The sequence below is a fragment of the Drosophila eugracilis genome, unplaced genomic scaffold (assembly GCF_018153835.1).
Source record: "Drosophila eugracilis isolate 14026-0451.02 unplaced genomic scaffold, ASM1815383v1 contig_1197, whole genome shotgun sequence".
Taxonomy (NCBI): domain Eukaryota; kingdom Metazoa; phylum Arthropoda; class Insecta; order Diptera; family Drosophilidae; genus Drosophila; species Drosophila eugracilis.
Window position 1 is genome coordinate 1,232,500 of NW_024571981.1, and position 14,681 is coordinate 1,247,180.

The 14,681-nt window shown below is 38.8% G+C and overlaps 6 protein-coding genes across 8 annotated transcripts; 5 read left to right on the plus strand and 1 right to left on the minus strand.

Moving 5' to 3' along the window:
• Positions 1–106: 106 nt before the first annotated feature.
• LOC108115538 (glyoxylate reductase/hydroxypyruvate reductase) lies at positions 107–2,953 on the minus strand. 3 transcript variants are annotated; one of them, XM_017227041.2, is made up of 5 exons: positions 2,876–2,953; positions 1,346–1,774; positions 901–1,238; positions 716–841; positions 107–360 (listed from the first exon to the last, which is right to left on the minus strand). In XM_017227041.2, the coding sequence occupies exons 2-5, from the start codon at positions 1,741–1,743 to the stop codon at positions 242–244; spliced, it is 981 nt and encodes a 326-aa protein (XP_017082530.2). In that variant the 5' UTR covers positions 1,744–1,774; positions 2,876–2,953; the 3' UTR covers positions 107–241. The 3 variants fall into 3 exon arrangements, with proteins under 3 accessions (XP_017082530.2, XP_017082531.2, XP_017082529.2); XM_017227042.2 differs by having other exon boundaries at positions 1,346–1,765; positions 2,876–2,929; XM_017227040.2 differs by lacking the exon at positions 2,876–2,953 and adding an exon at positions 1,918–2,058 and having other exon boundaries at positions 1,346–1,765.
• A 4,647-nt stretch (positions 2,954–7,600) lies between these two features.
• LOC108115429 lies at positions 7,601–8,830 on the plus strand. The gene is made up of 3 exons (XM_017226865.2): positions 7,601–8,168; positions 8,234–8,410; positions 8,476–8,830. The coding sequence occupies exons 1-3, from the start codon at positions 7,899–7,901 to the stop codon at positions 8,653–8,655; spliced, it is 627 nt and encodes a 208-aa protein (XP_017082354.2). The 5' UTR covers positions 7,601–7,898; the 3' UTR covers positions 8,656–8,830.
• A 446-nt stretch (positions 8,831–9,276) lies between these two features.
• Positions 9,277–10,022, plus strand: LOC108115416. Its single transcript, XM_017226852.2, has 3 exons — positions 9,277–9,516; positions 9,574–9,750; positions 9,810–10,022. The coding sequence occupies exons 1-3, from the start codon at positions 9,277–9,279 to the stop codon at positions 9,984–9,986; spliced, it is 594 nt and encodes a 197-aa protein (XP_017082341.2). The 3' UTR covers positions 9,987–10,022.
• Positions 10,023–10,362: 340 nt separating this feature from the next.
• On the plus strand, positions 10,363–11,131 carry LOC108115445. The gene is made up of 3 exons (XM_017226881.2): positions 10,363–10,613; positions 10,668–10,844; positions 10,909–11,131. Exons 1-3 carry the CDS (start codon positions 10,374–10,376, stop codon positions 11,095–11,097), a joined length of 606 nt encoding a protein of 201 aa, XP_017082370.2. The 5' UTR covers positions 10,363–10,373; the 3' UTR covers positions 11,098–11,131.
• Positions 11,132–11,723: 592 nt separating this feature from the next.
• Positions 11,724–12,418, plus strand: LOC108115417. Its single transcript, XM_017226853.2, has 3 exons — positions 11,724–11,948; positions 12,005–12,181; positions 12,236–12,418. The coding sequence occupies exons 1-3, from the start codon at positions 11,724–11,726 to the stop codon at positions 12,416–12,418; spliced, it is 585 nt and encodes a 194-aa protein (XP_017082342.2).
• A 147-nt stretch (positions 12,419–12,565) lies between these two features.
• Positions 12,566–14,603, plus strand: LOC108115490. The gene is made up of 5 exons (XM_017226975.2): positions 12,566–13,378; positions 13,637–13,809; positions 13,883–13,971; positions 14,034–14,345; positions 14,409–14,603. Exons 1-5 carry the CDS (start codon positions 12,630–12,632, stop codon positions 14,538–14,540), a joined length of 1,455 nt encoding a protein of 484 aa, XP_017082464.2. The 5' UTR covers positions 12,566–12,629; the 3' UTR covers positions 14,541–14,603.
• Positions 14,604–14,681: the final 78 nt, after the last annotated feature.

Below are 14,681 nucleotides of genomic sequence, written 5' to 3' on the forward strand. Positions count from 1 at the left end.
GTATAGTCCCCTTTAAACATTTATAGTTCCAAAGGGTACTAACCTTTTCCATCCCTGAAATCAATGATTAAGCATAAACTAACCACTTTACTTTAACAAACACTTGTTTTTCCAATCATAATTTGTTTTTATTTTCACATCTAGAAGCAAGCCAAGGCCGTTGCTAACTTTTTACACTTCGCTGGCCTAGCTTCCCACACTGGTTAAAGCTAAAGGCCATTACATTTTCCATTTGAATTTCCTAGTAGGCAGGTGACAGCATGGGCTCACCAGCCAGTCCGCGGAGCACATTGTGGGCAGCAATGGTGGACATATCGGCACGGGTACGCTTCGTGGCGGATCCAATATGGGGCAGGATAACTGAAAGTCAGGGGAAAACATCAAGTGGTTAGTTGGTGGTACGATAATGCAAGTCAAGATAACCAGATTAATAAATCAGCAAACAAAAAAAGGGAACACTAAAGGTCGACGAGGACGCCAAAAATATGATAAACAAAAAGAAATAACTTTAACCTATTATTTTTGGTAACCTTCAAGAAACCTTAATAAAAAATCTCTCCGAAATACTTTTAGACATTGTCAACTACTAAAGAGATAAGACGAAATCTCTAAATTGATAAGACGGCCAGAAATACGAGTGTTTCCTAGGTGGGGGCCTTAAAAGCAAGTCAGTCTAATATCAATAGACCGAAATTATTTTGATTGCCACACTCACCGACATTGTCAAGCGCCAGCAGCCTGTCCGTGTGCAACATGGGTTCCGGATCCGTGACGTCAAGGCCGGCGGCAAAGATTCGGTTCGACTTCAGAGCCAAATAGAGGTCGTGCTGCTTGACAATCTCTGTGGGGTTAAAGGCATTTAATGACTGGTAAAATTTCTAAAAGATATTCTTAACTTACTGCCCCTGGCAATATTGATTAGAACAGCAGTCTCCTTCATCTTGTTGAAGGCAGTGGCATTGAACACGTACTCTGTGTCCTTGGTCAAGGGGGAGGCGATGACAATGAAGTCACTGTCGGCCAAGAGGGTATCGAAGTCGACCTTCTTGGCGTTAAACTCCTCCTCGATCTCCTTGCTCACACGACGGCGGGTGGTGTACAGCACCTTACCAATGTCGAATCCGGACAGACGCTTGGCAATAGCCTGACCAATGCCTCCGAAGCCAAAGAATCCAACGGTGGAGTCACGGATATCCTGACCCAACAGCCAGTTGAGGTGGTAGTTCTCCCACTGGTCACTGTAAAATTTCATAGAAACATTATTAGGAACAAACTTAATAAACAGTTAGTTGAACTTGGCATATGAAGGCATACATCAAGGCATATGAAATATTTGAAAACATACTTTTCAATCTTCTTGCGTCCCTCGTTGAAACGACGGCTGGCGGCGATGATGAGACCTACAGCCAAATCAGCCACAGCATTGTTGAGAACGGTGGGCGTGTGTCCCAGTGGGATCTTGCGCCTCTTGACCTCCGGCACATCCACGTAGTCGATGCCCGCCGACATGGTGGAGATGGATTTCAACTGGGGACCGGCAGCATCGAGAGCCTCAGCATTGAGGGCCTCATGTCCACCCCAGAGAACGCCATCGACTCCACGGATTTTCTCCAGAAGTTCCGCCCTGTTGATGGGAACGCTCTGCACCTGGATAACCTCGCAGTTCTGCTTGAGCAGATCAATGCCCTCCTGTGGAACCTCGGGGTGTGTCACCAGGACCTTGAAAGCCTTGCCAGTGGACATGGTGCGGTTTTGATTCTGATTCCTGCTGCCCCTGCGTGAGAGGGAGGCATTAGTGTTAGTGATCGCCAGGGCCACGATCAGTGGTAACAAGAGCTGAGCTATCGATCTCATCTTAAAGCGTTGCGTTCGAAGCCGAGTTTCGCGAGCAACTGAACTCAAAAGCGAAATACGCACCCAGCTTTAAAGAGCGACGAGGACGTTAAGCCGCTGCTGCGGCTGCTGCGACCCACGATCGCCGCCGATAAACCAATGAACCTGTTTAGCATTATAATCCGTGCTCTATCTCTTTCCCTGTATGAAGGTATTCTCAAGCCTTCGAGCAGCTGTTACCGGTATAAGTTCTCTTCCACAGCGTATAAGACGCACAACTGGTTTGAGAAGTTAATGGAAAGGCGGGCGCCGTATTATACTGGAGTTTATTGGGTAAAGTGGGGATTCCAATAATAGCCAAGTTATTTAAGGAACAAGGTGCGAAGGTGGACTTTTTAATAGGATTAAGATTAATAATAATATTTAAAGACAATTATTTCAGTGGATATTTGATTATAAAATTATGCAATTTTCAAGTAACATTCGCAAAAAGAATAATAATTTAAATGAAAATTATTTAGTAGCTTGAAACGTTACTTAAAAACGCTCAAAGTCATTAGAGTTATTTGGTGGCTATATCAGCACTTGAGACCCCCTAAGATTTATGGCGAAATTGCGAAAACAAAACCTTTCAGATATGTTCACATCTAATCACTTGGGCACGACTCATTCAACATTTTTGACAATTTGATGCTTTTTTCGCATTGTTTATGGGAGGGAATGGAAAAAAACCACACTGAAATTGTGATATTAATTTACAATTCGTGTTCAATGTCACAGAAGAACAAACTATCACTCTTAAAAGCTCTCTTTAATATATGTAAATGTTTACAGCAGCAACGTTCATAAGAGAACAAATATTTTTTTAATTAATATTTTCTTTACGCTATAAAAATTAATCTCTGCCAAACCAAACTCGCACGGCGAGAAAAACAAACTGAAACTTTTTTGCTGGTGGTCAATTAATGAAAGCTCTGTAACAGTACTCGCGATCACTTCTATGCTTTCTCTTATTTATATTCTCTTTTTTTCACACTCTTACCGTGAGATCTATAGAACTAGAATACTTTTCAGCTTTACGTTTGCCGCACGACTGAGTGATCCGAACCCAAAAGTTAAGCCTTATATAGAGGCCACTCGTATGGCCAGTAAATTATCAGTTCTCAAAAAAAAAGAGTTAATAGGAGATAATTTTTGGTAAAAATAAGTTTAGAGGTATTTGATAGGTCGTTAAATGTCAGTAATCTCAGTAGTACAAATTTTGACGGATTGCTTTTTAAAGCCTTGGAGAATGGTTTTTTACTTGGTTACCAATATTTTTTATTGTTAATAACACTTCATTTTAAGAAAGTAATATGATTCAGTTACAGTTTTATTTTTTTAAATTTGAATAAAACATACAGATTAGGTTTTATGAAATGATGAAACTACTTTATAGATTATTCTAGAAAGGCAATGATACGAAATCATATAAACATATTTTATTTATTACAAGTAAACAATAAATATTGTGATAGTTATAATAGTGATAGCATCATAGCACAATCCTTGACCAAGGAATAAGTAATATTGGATGAAAAGAAAGCTCTTTACAGAAGTAAAAACTTTTATTTGCTAATAAATATATTATTATTGGGGTTAAATTAAATGGAATTCCAGTGCTATCAGCCGAACGATCGAAAACTCTCTTTCTCTTCTGATTAGGCCCGTGATTTGCCATCCTTTTCTTTCGTTGCACACTGCGCTCTGCCTCCACCTAACAGTCTGTCTCTTTCCAGCTGCTTATCTCACTGCGTTGTGTCATTGCTTCTTATCGGTGCGAGTGAGACATCAGCGGAACTCTTTAAGGGAGTGAGCAGTTGGGAAAACTGCGCGCCTGCTCGAAATACCAGTTGGGGACTTTTCCCATGTGCTCGCATGCAATTTCCAATTGGAATGGGCACTACCGCAGTTGGAGCCACTGGAGGAGTGGAGCCGTTTGGCCGTTTAGCCATGGAGCCACGGAGCTGGAGCCCTGAAGGCGGTTGGAACTTTGTGGAACCTACATGACCAGCACTATTTCGCAGTTTCATACGTTTTTTTGTGAGCGGATCTGCTCAAATTTTGTCCGCAAAGCAGCAGGCGCTCAGCGATGGACAACCAACACTCACTCACTTCGCCGCCGTTCCCCCTTTTATTTGCTTGGGCTGTTTTTTGTCTGTGTGAAAGTGGCGGCAAGAACCGTTCGCGTTGGCGTTAGCGTCGCCGTCAGTGATGTGCGCCCTAACTAAAAACTAGCTAGAAATTCCAATGAAGTAATTGGTATAAAAATGTCAATATAAGTAGTTTTTATGTAAATGCCATATAGCAACTATTGCCTTATTCTAGTAAGCGTATGCTAATACTTAATTTGTTACCTAAATTTGTTGAAATATATTGCTCTTAATTTTGGTAAGCTATGGTTATTTTTCAAAAACATACAAAAGTGCCAATAGTTTGCATATTAAGCATATCAAAATACATGAAATAAAAATTTACATATCAACATAACCATCTATTATATCTTACTGAACTCTACCAATCCTTCAGGTTTTGTCTGTTTTATAGCTGGTAACTCTTGTATACATGTTGGTGGTTTGTTGTTTACATATGTACATATGTATGTAGGTGGCCTGCACTGAAAGTGTTCGCACTTCCTCTTCCCTTGGAGATTTGGCCCAGACACTGCACTTTGCCTAATTGAAAACGAAACGGAAAACCCGAACCAAGTTTTTAGCGCTTTGTGCGAGGGTGGATTTTTTTGTTGTCGTGACGCTGCGTCGTGTATGCTTGTTTGTGTTTTTTTTTTTTGTCGTCCCCCACTACGCTTTATTTTCTTCATGCTTTGTTCTTTTGTTTCGTGGTGATTTTCTTGTGTGCTCCAGCGCTGGCAGAGCGTCGCATATTGTCTGCTTTTCTCATTTTTATGCTTTCCTGTTACCAAAACACGATGCGTCATTTTGACTGACGTAACCGGGAGACAACATTCCAATTGGAGACAGCTGTCTATCAGACGCGACCGTCGTCGTTGTTATCGTTATCGTTCGCAGTGGTTCATTGTTGTTGTTGTCCCGGACGTCGTCGATGGGGCGTTGTCGTTTACCGTTACGTCTGCTGCCGCCGGCATTGCCAGCGCTAAACTGCGGTTTGGTGAACAAGTAAACAGAAAATGATGACAGCAGACAGCCGCTATATGAGAGTGTATGGGGCAAATAGAGAGGAGTGAAAAAGGAAAGAGATGAAGAAGAGTGAAAGGCGCGGAGTAACAGTGAAAAAGTAGCTACGATGAAAGCTGCGAGAGCTGCCTCAAGCAGCCAACGCTCTTGATCCCGAAGCTGCATTAGTTTAACCCGGGGGTACACATATCAAATAGAAATTTTTAGACTCATACATATCATTTGTTTGTGTCGAGATTCTTGAAAAAGAAAACATTAATCGAAAACCAACAATATGTAAAACACGCTTATAGATAATGTTCTGCTTACTTTTATACACCTTTAGAATTTAATTGAAATCAAAATTAGTTTATGTTGGCTGAGTTCTATAACATCTGATTTTTTAAAAATAGTAGTTTGGTGAAGATATGTAGATAGCAATTATATGGCTTTAAATAATTGATGTTTTAAAAAGACAGTTAACAGTTTATGCTATAGGACTGTCATTATATAATATTGTTCCCCCAAAGCGAGTTTTTCCCCCTAACAACAGCGGGTTAAGTCAAAAGTCAAGGGCAAGTTGCAAACACCTAAGCAGCATCCGAAAACATCTCCATTACTGCTTGCGTCGCATTCTGCTTGCTTCATATTTGGCGACAGAGCAGCGGGAATCGCAAATGGCGGGCCGAGCGACAAAGCTGCAAAGCAAAGCGTCGCGCACTCCGCGCAGGCGCCTTCAGACCGCCCAACTCCACTGCCAACAAAGGAAATATTTAAAGAAAGAAAGACAGAAGGGGGTGGAGAAGGTACAACAAAAAAAGTGGCCGAGCGTCACCGATTTTTATAGTGTAGGCTCCCTAAAATTGACGCGCAACATTGAGGCAGGTCCCTCTACGCGATATACGGAACAGGCGACCAGAGACGCCAAGCAACAAGAGAACCTGTCGAAACAGAGAGAGCTAGCAGCCCCCAAGCAAGCAGTGTCTGTGAGTGTGTAGGTGAGCCCCAAATGTATGTATGATGGTGCCTACATACGCCGTCTCTATGTGTGAAACGTGAGAGAGAGCGGGAGAGGAAGCTTCAGTAAGCTCCACTGCGAAAGAGAGGGTACGAGCTCCACTGCTAATGGGAGAGGGACATAGAGAGTTGGAGAGCGTGGGAATTGATGCATTTGAAGTACCTCACGTATGTACTACACTGCCCTCTCCATAAAAGAACGATAAAAAGCAAATATATTTATATAATTCTTAATCCACCTCTTTTAACATTTCAAATGATTGAATAACAAATTGCAAGGTATTGAGTAAAAATTATTTTTTTAAATCCTTCTACATTATTTAAAGGATTTTTTGTCGTTACCCACTGTAGGCAGTCCCCAGTCTCTTCTTAATTTACAATTGTTCCGATGACGTAGCTCCTGCATCTCTGTTGGCTTTGCAACGATGTTAACATTGACTGACGTCAGGCACGGGTCGTAATTTACATGTCTCTGTTGGTTAGTTTTTGTTGTTGCCATATTCACCGTTGTTTACAGCACATGTTAATTATGGGAATGCAAGTGTTTTGTTTTCGCTGCTTTTGCGGTTGGTGAATTGGGAACATGTCCAGGGTCAATGGAAAAGGGGAGGTGATGGGGAAATGGGTCATACATATATTATAGGCTAAAAAAACGGGGCTTTCTTTTGAGATACAAAATATAAGAATAATGTCACTGCTTTTGACAAGCTTATACTCCCTACAAAAATGTTAAAAGCAAGAAGAAAAGATATATGTATTTACATAAAGTAGAAACCAAAACAATAGTAAAAACATTAAAAATATAATTTTATTTAAGAAAACAATATATTGCATTAGAAAAATATATATTGCCATTAGAATGGGACATATTTCAGATTTTAAAGCTTTAAACTACATTTTGAAGAAACTAACTTTCGTTTCTTCTATCCTTTCTATCTCCGGATTCGGTTGGTCTTCTTCGTTAACATCCCCATAGTCATTTTCCTTCATCGATCCACGATCCGTCACTAATGAAATTACTTCCTTAGTTATTTGCATTAAGAGACCTTCAACTTCCGACAATAGAGCGTTAAGTCGGTTGAATATACGGGTAAAGTCTTCATCGGTTGAAAAGACACAACCAGTTACTGAAGCTAGATATGAAATTCTTTTCTGTACGGCTACCAGAGTATCAACGAAATCATCCATTTCGTCTATTGAATTTGAGACTCTCCAGTTCCTGCGAATCAAAAGGTAGCAAGCTTCCAAAATGGCTAAAAACATGGGGCGTCCTATCGGAGAATCAGTTTGGGAGGTTTCACGCTTAAAGAGTAAAGATGCCAAGGAAGAGCCTTCATAGTGGTAGGCACCCGAGGAGTCAGTTGTCATTGGAAAAGTGATTTTGGGAGTGGCACCAGTTATCGCCAACCATCTGGCAGCTGGGCCCACGGATTGTTTCAATAATCGAGCTTCAGCCTTAGCCATGTTCTTCTGGCTCTCACTCTAAATGGTATTAATATGTACATCAATGAATTTATTCTATTTTATTCTATCAAATCATCTCCGATCTCCATTTTTTTTTAAATTTCTCCTTCCGACATTGACTTGTTTTAATGAACTAACAAATTTGTATACTTTTAATGTTTCGATATATATGATTATAAAACAAAAAAGCGAGCTGCAAAGACTACATGACTTAAATTCTAGTGCCAACTTGATAACATTATTTTATATTTCTGGTATTTTAAAAATGTAATTTGATGTATGACATATCGTTTAGTTTGTCGGTCAAAAGCGTGCAAAGAGTAGATAATGATGAAATCTGGATAACATACAATGTAATGGAATTTTGTAATTAATTCAGTCGATTGGCCTTTAGAAATTTCCTATATATAGATGGTACCAGTGATATTTCAGCTCACAACAATGTTTGCAACTTTGCTGATTCTTATTGTCGGCACGGCCAACGTCTTGGCCACCGACTACATCCTTTTGATTGAGGATCCGGAGATATACACGAAGTGCGAAGATGGACCTCCCGGGTCCGTTGGACTCAACGAAGCCTTCGATACAAGCGATATGTCAGCTGACATGGACGAAGATGGTATTCATGTTAAGGGAAATATTATATCAAAATGGAGTTTGCCGCGAACAGATCGAATTTCCGTAAGTTTATTAAAACTTAAGCATTTTAAGTTCTCAACCGAAATCATAATTAAATTATCGTTTAGGCCAGGATGAGTGTCTTTCACTTTAACCGCGGTAACTGGGAGCCGACTGTATTTAACACCCATACCCCGGACTTTTGCTCCTCCATGTTCGATCCGAATCAATTCTGGTTTAAGTACTGGTTCAAATACTTCGAAAACCGCGATGAGATACAAGAGAAATGCCTTGCCACTAAGGATGTGAGTATAGGGTATTTAGTTTTGATACTTTTATATATTTTATATATTTTTAATATTTTTTCAAGACCGTTCTGGTGTATAGTCCGTTTGTTGTGATTCCCCGTCTAAATAACGTCATGGGCCCTCCTCTCACAGGACGCTACAAGGTGGTATTCTTATTCGAGGCATTTGACGAAAAGGGCGAAAGGCGACCCTCATCCGTGTGCTTTGAGGTTACAGGCGAGGCTGAAAAGATAAGAAAGTAATAGCCTTAAAGGAAAGGACAAGAATTTGAAACAAATTTGCTAGAAATATATAAATTGATTAAAAAAATTATTTTATTAAATTGATATACACAATTCTATTGGTAAATTTAAAAATCTGATATTTAATTTCCTTTTCAAGGATTTTTTAGCTTTCAAAATGATGTTGGCTGCCTTACTTTTAAGTTTTAATTATCGACTTGCACTCTACTAGTTTTACTGTAGATCGACCTGTTAAATAAATATATTTATTCTATATTATTATTAAAAGGTTTTTAAGAATAAATCTCAAAATACTGTTTTATCTTTAAATATGTTTGTGTTTTATCCAAAAATATTATTTGGTGGAGTAGTAAAAGATTAAATTAAAATTTCGAAACGTACAGTAACGCACTAAAAAAATAGATGTATTTTTTTTAGTTAATCAGATATCGCTATCAAAGCCATAAATTCTTATTTACATTGCACGAATGCCCTTATACAAGCTTAAAAATACCGCTTAAACGTTTTTTGATTAAATCTGCAATAATAGACAATGTAATGTTAATCCGTAATTAGGAAAAGTAGTTTCCCCATTTTCATTTGCTATATAAGGTCGAATAGACAACCTTTTGTCAGAAAAAAATGTTTGGAATTCTGCTGTTTCTGGCTGTGGACTTTGGCAGCGTTTGGGCAACGGATTACTATTTACTCATTGAGGATCCGGAAGTCTACATGCCGTGTTCCAATGGCCCTCCCGGCTCGATTTCCATATCCGAAGCCTTCGACATGGATAATATGATTTTCGAAATGGAAGAAGATGGTATTCACATATCGGGAAATGCCACCGTCAATTGGAGTGTTCCGCGGACGGATAGGATTTCAGTAGCTATACTCCATTTGAATGAAGAACTACTTAGCTCCATCTGATACCCATTTTAGGCAAGTTTCAAGATAATGCACTTCAACCGCGGCTCCTGGGAACCAACTATAATTAGCCAACTTACTTGGGACTTTTGTGCCGTCTTCTACGACAAGAATCAGTACTGGTACACATATTGGTATCAACACGTTGAAAACTTAGAGGAGTTTAAACAGAAATGCATAGCTACTAAGGGTGTAAGTGTTCGAGTAAATTATGTAGCAAGTTTTAGTGTTAAAATGGTTTTGTATTTCAGACCGTAATGGTGATGAAGCCCTTCATTATGCAATTGCGTTTGAATAATGTCAATGGCGGCACCTTTCGCGGGCGCTACAAGGCCGTGTTCCTCTTCGAAGTTTTTGACCATATGAACAGAAAACGACCGCAATCCTTGTGTTTCGAGATAAAGGGCGATATTGAAAAGGCAACCTAGGAATATATATATTTAAAAATGATATTTGGCCATTAATAAATCAAACCTGTAATCATAAGTTACCTACCGCTTTTTTATTATTATAAATTTAGCCATCAAACAAAATGTTTCTTTATCCCTTTTTGTGTAAAATAAAACTAATATTTAAGGAATATTTATAAATATATACTTAATTATAATTTTCAAAACTAGTTTTAAATTCCTAACTTAAATCATTTTGGTTACAAATTAAACGTGCGTCAGATAAGCTAGTTGCGTGCTTAAAGAGGATTTGCAACTGCATTTCAGATTACACTCATTGTCATGTAAATCCGTAATTAGTTACTCTAATTATTTTTATTGGCATTCGGTATATAAGGAGGAATCAACGATCTGCTGTCAGTCAAAATGATCCGATTTATATGGATTTTAACATCGCTTATAAATAGCTCTTGGGCTACGGACTATACACTAGTCCTGGAAGACTCGGATTTGTATGCGGAATGCACAGAAGGACCTCCTGGGTCGATTGGTCTACGCGAAGCCTTCGACATGAGCAATATAGTGACCGACCTGGAAGAAGATGGTCTGCATTTGTCGGGGAATTGCACAACAGTCTGGGATATACCTCGCACCGATCGAATTGCTGTAAGTTTAAACTATTTTATAAAAGAGATTTTTTATAATGATATACACTTGCAGGCCAGGATGATGGTGATGCAATTTGAGCGAGGTACCTGGACACCAACAGTATTCAGCCTGTATGCATATGACTTTTGTGCCGTCATGTTCGATCCTAATCAATTATGGTTTAAATATTGGTTCAAATACTTTGCAAATCGAGAGGAGATCAAAGAAAAGTGTGTTGGAACGAAAGATGTGGGTTTCTCTTATACCAAATAAGCTATAGATTTCTGAAACTAAAAGATTCTTTACTTTTCAGACCGTTATGGTATATAATCCATTTATATTGAAACTTTATTTGGAGAACGTCATAGGATCTACTTTCCGTGGCCTTTTCAAAGCGGTGGTTACCTTTGAACCATTCGACGAGAATAACATAAAGCGACCTTTTTCCTTATGTTTCGAGGTCAGGGGCACCGCTGAGAAGGTCGATAAGGCCTTATTCTAAGTCTCTAAACGATGAGATTTCAGTGGATATAATTTTTTTTTATTTTAGTAAATTGTAAATTTATGTTGATATATATAATAAAGAAACAAACTTAAACAAAAACAATATTTAATTTTGCGAATTCTAGAAAGATAAAAAACTATTTTAATTGTAATTTTAAGTAGTTAAAAATGTTGTAAAATATTAGGAAGCACATCAATAATTTGACATCTCTAATAATTACGTATATTTTTTCCTAATCATTTATTAAGTTAAGAATTAGTACGACTTGAAAATACCTCAACATCACATTGAACACAAATGGAAAAATGAACAAAACCTCAATCTCCTGAAAGTATAATGAAATGATGATGACGTTGGTTCTACCTTAAACAGCCATAAAATATAGCTAGGAAATAATTTTTATAGCACCAAGTTTATAGCATAGTTATGTAATATATTATTATTAATCAGGCACAGTTCACTTTTCCGCGTGCAAAGAGAACACGAACCGATGCCATCTGTAATATTAATCTGTATTGTAATGTTAATCCATAATTAGCTCTAATTATCACCACCAATCCAAAGGCACTATATAAGGCTGAATCCACGATCTCTTCGCAAAATCAAAAATGTTTGGCTCATTAATGGTTATTTTTTTGAGTGTAACTCAAATTTTGGCCACAGACTACGATGCGCTAATCGAGGATCCTGATATCTACTCACCGTGCACCAATGGTCAACCTGGTTCGGTTTTCATCAATGACGCCTTCAATATGGACAATATGAAGATAGAACTGGATGCTGATGGTATCCATGTATCAGGGAATGGGACTGTCAAATGGAGTTTTCCGGCTACAGATAGGATGGGCGTAAGTCTAAACTTTTTAAAATAAAGTCTTAAAACTCCAAATGATTGCAATTTCAGTTCAGATTTAGTGTAATGAAGTTAAATCGTGGTTCTTGGGAACCGACAGTGTACAACTGGAACGTTCCAGACTTTTGTTCGGTGATGTTTGATGAACAACAATATTATTACAAGTATTGGTGGAAATATATTCGAAATCGCCAGGAAGTTGAAAAGAATTGCCTTAAAGTTAAAGATGTGAGTATGGAGCTCCGTTTGCCATTTGATATCTATAAATTCCTTCAATTTCAGACCATTCTAGAGTTTGAACCTTTCATTATGAATCTGCGCCTAAGCGATGTCAGTGATCCGAACTTAAAGGGAAGCTATAAAGTTGTGGTTGTCTATGAGGCATTCGATGAAAAGGATGTCAAGCGACCCACATCCTTGTGCTTTGAGATAATGTGCACGCTGGAGAAGGTTCAACCGAAATAATTTTGGACTTGCAAATATTCTTTTTATTATTTTAATCATATCAAATGTATACCCATAAAATAATCCCCCTTTTGCATGAATAATACTAATATGTATTAAATAGCAGTCTATGGGAATTCAAATTATTGAAACTGTCAGAAGAATAGGTAAACACATTCCCATTCAACACAACCAGGCACATAAAACATAGAATCGGAAACCCACAATCAACATGTTTCGTATAAAAGGGCAGGAAACGGCTGCACCAACTCCTAGTAAGGATGAACCAAAGAAGTACACGCCACAGCAGTATAGAGAGAAGATCAGTAGCCTGTTTCCGCTTCCTGAGCGGCCGGCACATATGTGCCATGATGAATTCGTGAAGAAGCTCCTGGAACCATATGTCCTTGACACCAAAAGGGAAGTACGCGCCGTTAAGATGATCCAGGATTCCGATAGATCTAGTGATGATCCGAATGATGCTTTTTGGGCCAAGATGTACAAGACCGATTACTCAGCGAGGGCCAGCACATATTTGGCCAGGGCCAGCATGTTACCGGGCATGATTGCCGTCAAGTCAATCCTTAGTCCCCAACAACGCGACTCTGCTGCTTTGACCACCCAAATGTTCAAAGTGCGCTTTGCCAATTTGATATCCGACTTCCGAAATGTGTGCATCATCTACCAGCTGCTGCAGCTTCAGGATATCCTTAATGTTATGCGAGAATACCCACCGAATGGCACTGATCCCAAAGACACCATCTTCAGCTGGTCTTATAAGCAGAACTTAAAGCGTTTCGAACAGCAAACCAATACCGTCTACGTGGACATTCTGGAAAAGAACAAAACTGATGCCACTCTGGATGATCTCAAGTTCTATGTGGACGTGGGGGAACTGATTGGCCTAGTGCAAGCCCTGCTAGACGATGTTGTCAATGATAGAGATCTCTGCGAGCCACATGGCTTCATGGAGCGTCTCAAGTGAGTTCTAGATCTGTCTAGATCTGGGCTTAAAGAATATCACTAGAAATATATAACCTTTACCTACATATATATAGATTTTTAACCCCTTTTTTCAAAATTCCCTAAACAAACATAGTCTCGTTACCATAAAATATCTCAACTGCCCCATAGTATTGCATACTTTAAGGTCTAACCAAAGATTCTCATCATTGGAATCCAATGATTGGATCGAAGATATAAGTAGTTTTAGTCTATAACTAATAATATATCCCTTAGGGACACCCAAGTGGATATCGAAAAACTTATAGCCGAGCCATATGAAACCATAATGGCCAAACATGACGCTTTAGTTCAGGAGAATGAAAAGAAGAATCGGGTTGGCAAGTTCCACAATCCAATGTTGGTGGCCAAACAGAATGCCCTGAACAAAGAGCGTTTCCATATCGATTGTGAGTTTTAAAATATAATAATATTAATTGCTTTAATCCTTTAATCCTTTAATTTAACTTTGTTAATGCACAGACATAAGTCCAATCGAATCCCGCTATAGAATCAATTGGACCCACGACAATGTGGAGCAGGGGCAATATGCTGATTTCCTTCGATGCCAGGTTTGTGCTCATATTCTTACCTGTAGTTATCACAATGATAAATATATCATATTTTTATAAAGGTTCTTACCGAAGAATTGGATAAAATTGAAGAGCTGACCCGCAAGGACTCGAATGTGTGGAAGAGTTGCCATTTGGAGTACGTCACCCTGATTGAACAGTATAAGAATCGCATTGATAAGATCCAGCAGGCCTTCGATGATGATATGGAAACGGCCGAGAATATGTTACAGGCCACCATAAATAGGGTTAGCAAATGCAAAGAGGATCTGAGGATGCACCAAGAGAAAGTGGAGGAGTTCCACAGGAAAATCCAAGTTGTTCGTGATAAGTTGGCAATCGAAGCAGAGAAGGAACGTGCCCGTTTGTCGGCTGTGAGTTATACCTATAAATAACCATACATTTTCCGGAAAAACCAATTTCCTTTTCTGCCATAGGCACGACCTTCGAAGAGAATGTCCAGGATATTGGCCAGACAGAAGGAAGAGAAAAAGGAGGCAGACAAACAGGCCAAATTGGAAAAGAAACTGGCCAAGCAGCAGAAAAAGGCCGAAGCTCAGCAGCAATAACTGAATTAAACCCCCGTAAACATCGATAAATGGATTATAATAAAATATTGTTTGTACATTGAATTTTAGTTTTTATAACTTTTTGCCTACAATAAAATTTATTAATTCCAGAAACTAAATTTGTATATAGATATATGTTGT

Excerpts from the sequence above, each read along its gene's own strand:
- LOC108115416 (XM_017226852.2), top strand. The coding sequence starts at position 9,277 with ATGTTTGGAATTCTGCTGTTTCTGGCTGTGGACTTTGGCAGCGTTTGG. Across the intron at positions 9,517-9,573 it reads CGCGGACGGATAGGATTTCA|GCAAGTTTCAAGATAATGCA; the intron begins GTAGCTATACTC and ends TACCCATTTTAG. Across the intron at positions 9,751-9,809 it reads AATGCATAGCTACTAAGGGT|ACCGTAATGGTGATGAAGCC; the intron begins GTAAGTGTTCGA and ends TTTGTATTTCAG.
- LOC108115445 (XM_017226881.2), top strand. The coding sequence starts at position 10,374 with ATGATCCGATTTATATGGATTTTAACATCGCTTATAAATAGCTCTTGG. Across the intron at positions 10,614-10,667 it reads CTCGCACCGATCGAATTGCT|GCCAGGATGATGGTGATGCA; the intron begins GTAAGTTTAAAC and ends ATACACTTGCAG. Across the intron at positions 10,845-10,908 it reads AGTGTGTTGGAACGAAAGAT|ACCGTTATGGTATATAATCC; the intron begins GTGGGTTTCTCT and ends TTTACTTTTCAG.
- LOC108115417 (XM_017226853.2), top strand. The coding sequence starts at position 11,724 with ATGGTTATTTTTTTGAGTGTAACTCAAATTTTGGCCACAGACTACGAT. Across the intron at positions 11,949-12,004 it reads CGGCTACAGATAGGATGGGC|TTCAGATTTAGTGTAATGAA; the intron begins GTAAGTCTAAAC and ends TTGCAATTTCAG. Across the intron at positions 12,182-12,235 it reads ATTGCCTTAAAGTTAAAGAT|ACCATTCTAGAGTTTGAACC; the intron begins GTGAGTATGGAG and ends CTTCAATTTCAG.
- LOC108115429 (XM_017226865.2), top strand. The coding sequence starts at position 7,899 with ATGGTACCAGTGATATTTCAGCTCACAACAATGTTTGCAACTTTGCTG. Across the intron at positions 8,169-8,233 it reads CGCGAACAGATCGAATTTCC|GCCAGGATGAGTGTCTTTCA; the intron begins GTAAGTTTATTA and ends ATTATCGTTTAG. Across the intron at positions 8,411-8,475 it reads AATGCCTTGCCACTAAGGAT|ACCGTTCTGGTGTATAGTCC; the intron begins GTGAGTATAGGG and ends TATTTTTTCAAG.
- LOC108115490 (XM_017226975.2), top strand. The coding sequence starts at position 12,630 with ATGTTTCGTATAAAAGGGCAGGAAACGGCTGCACCAACTCCTAGTAAG. Across the intron at positions 13,379-13,636 it reads GGCTTCATGGAGCGTCTCAA|GGACACCCAAGTGGATATCG; the intron begins GTGAGTTCTAGA and ends TATATCCCTTAG. Across the intron at positions 13,810-13,882 it reads AGAGCGTTTCCATATCGATT|ACATAAGTCCAATCGAATCC; the intron begins GTGAGTTTTAAA and ends GTTAATGCACAG.
- LOC108115538 (XM_017227040.2), bottom strand. The coding sequence starts at position 2,009 with ATGCTAAACAGGTTCATTGGTTTATCGGCGGCGATCGTGGGTCGCAGC. Across the intron at positions 1,766-1,917 it reads TCGTCGCTCTTTAAAGCTGG|GAATCAGAATCAAAACCGCA; the intron begins GTGCGTATTTCG and ends CAGGGGCAGCAG. Across the intron at positions 1,239-1,345 it reads GGACGCAAGAAGATTGAAAA|TGACCAGTGGGAGAACTACC; the intron begins GTATGTTTTCAA and ends GAAATTTTACAG.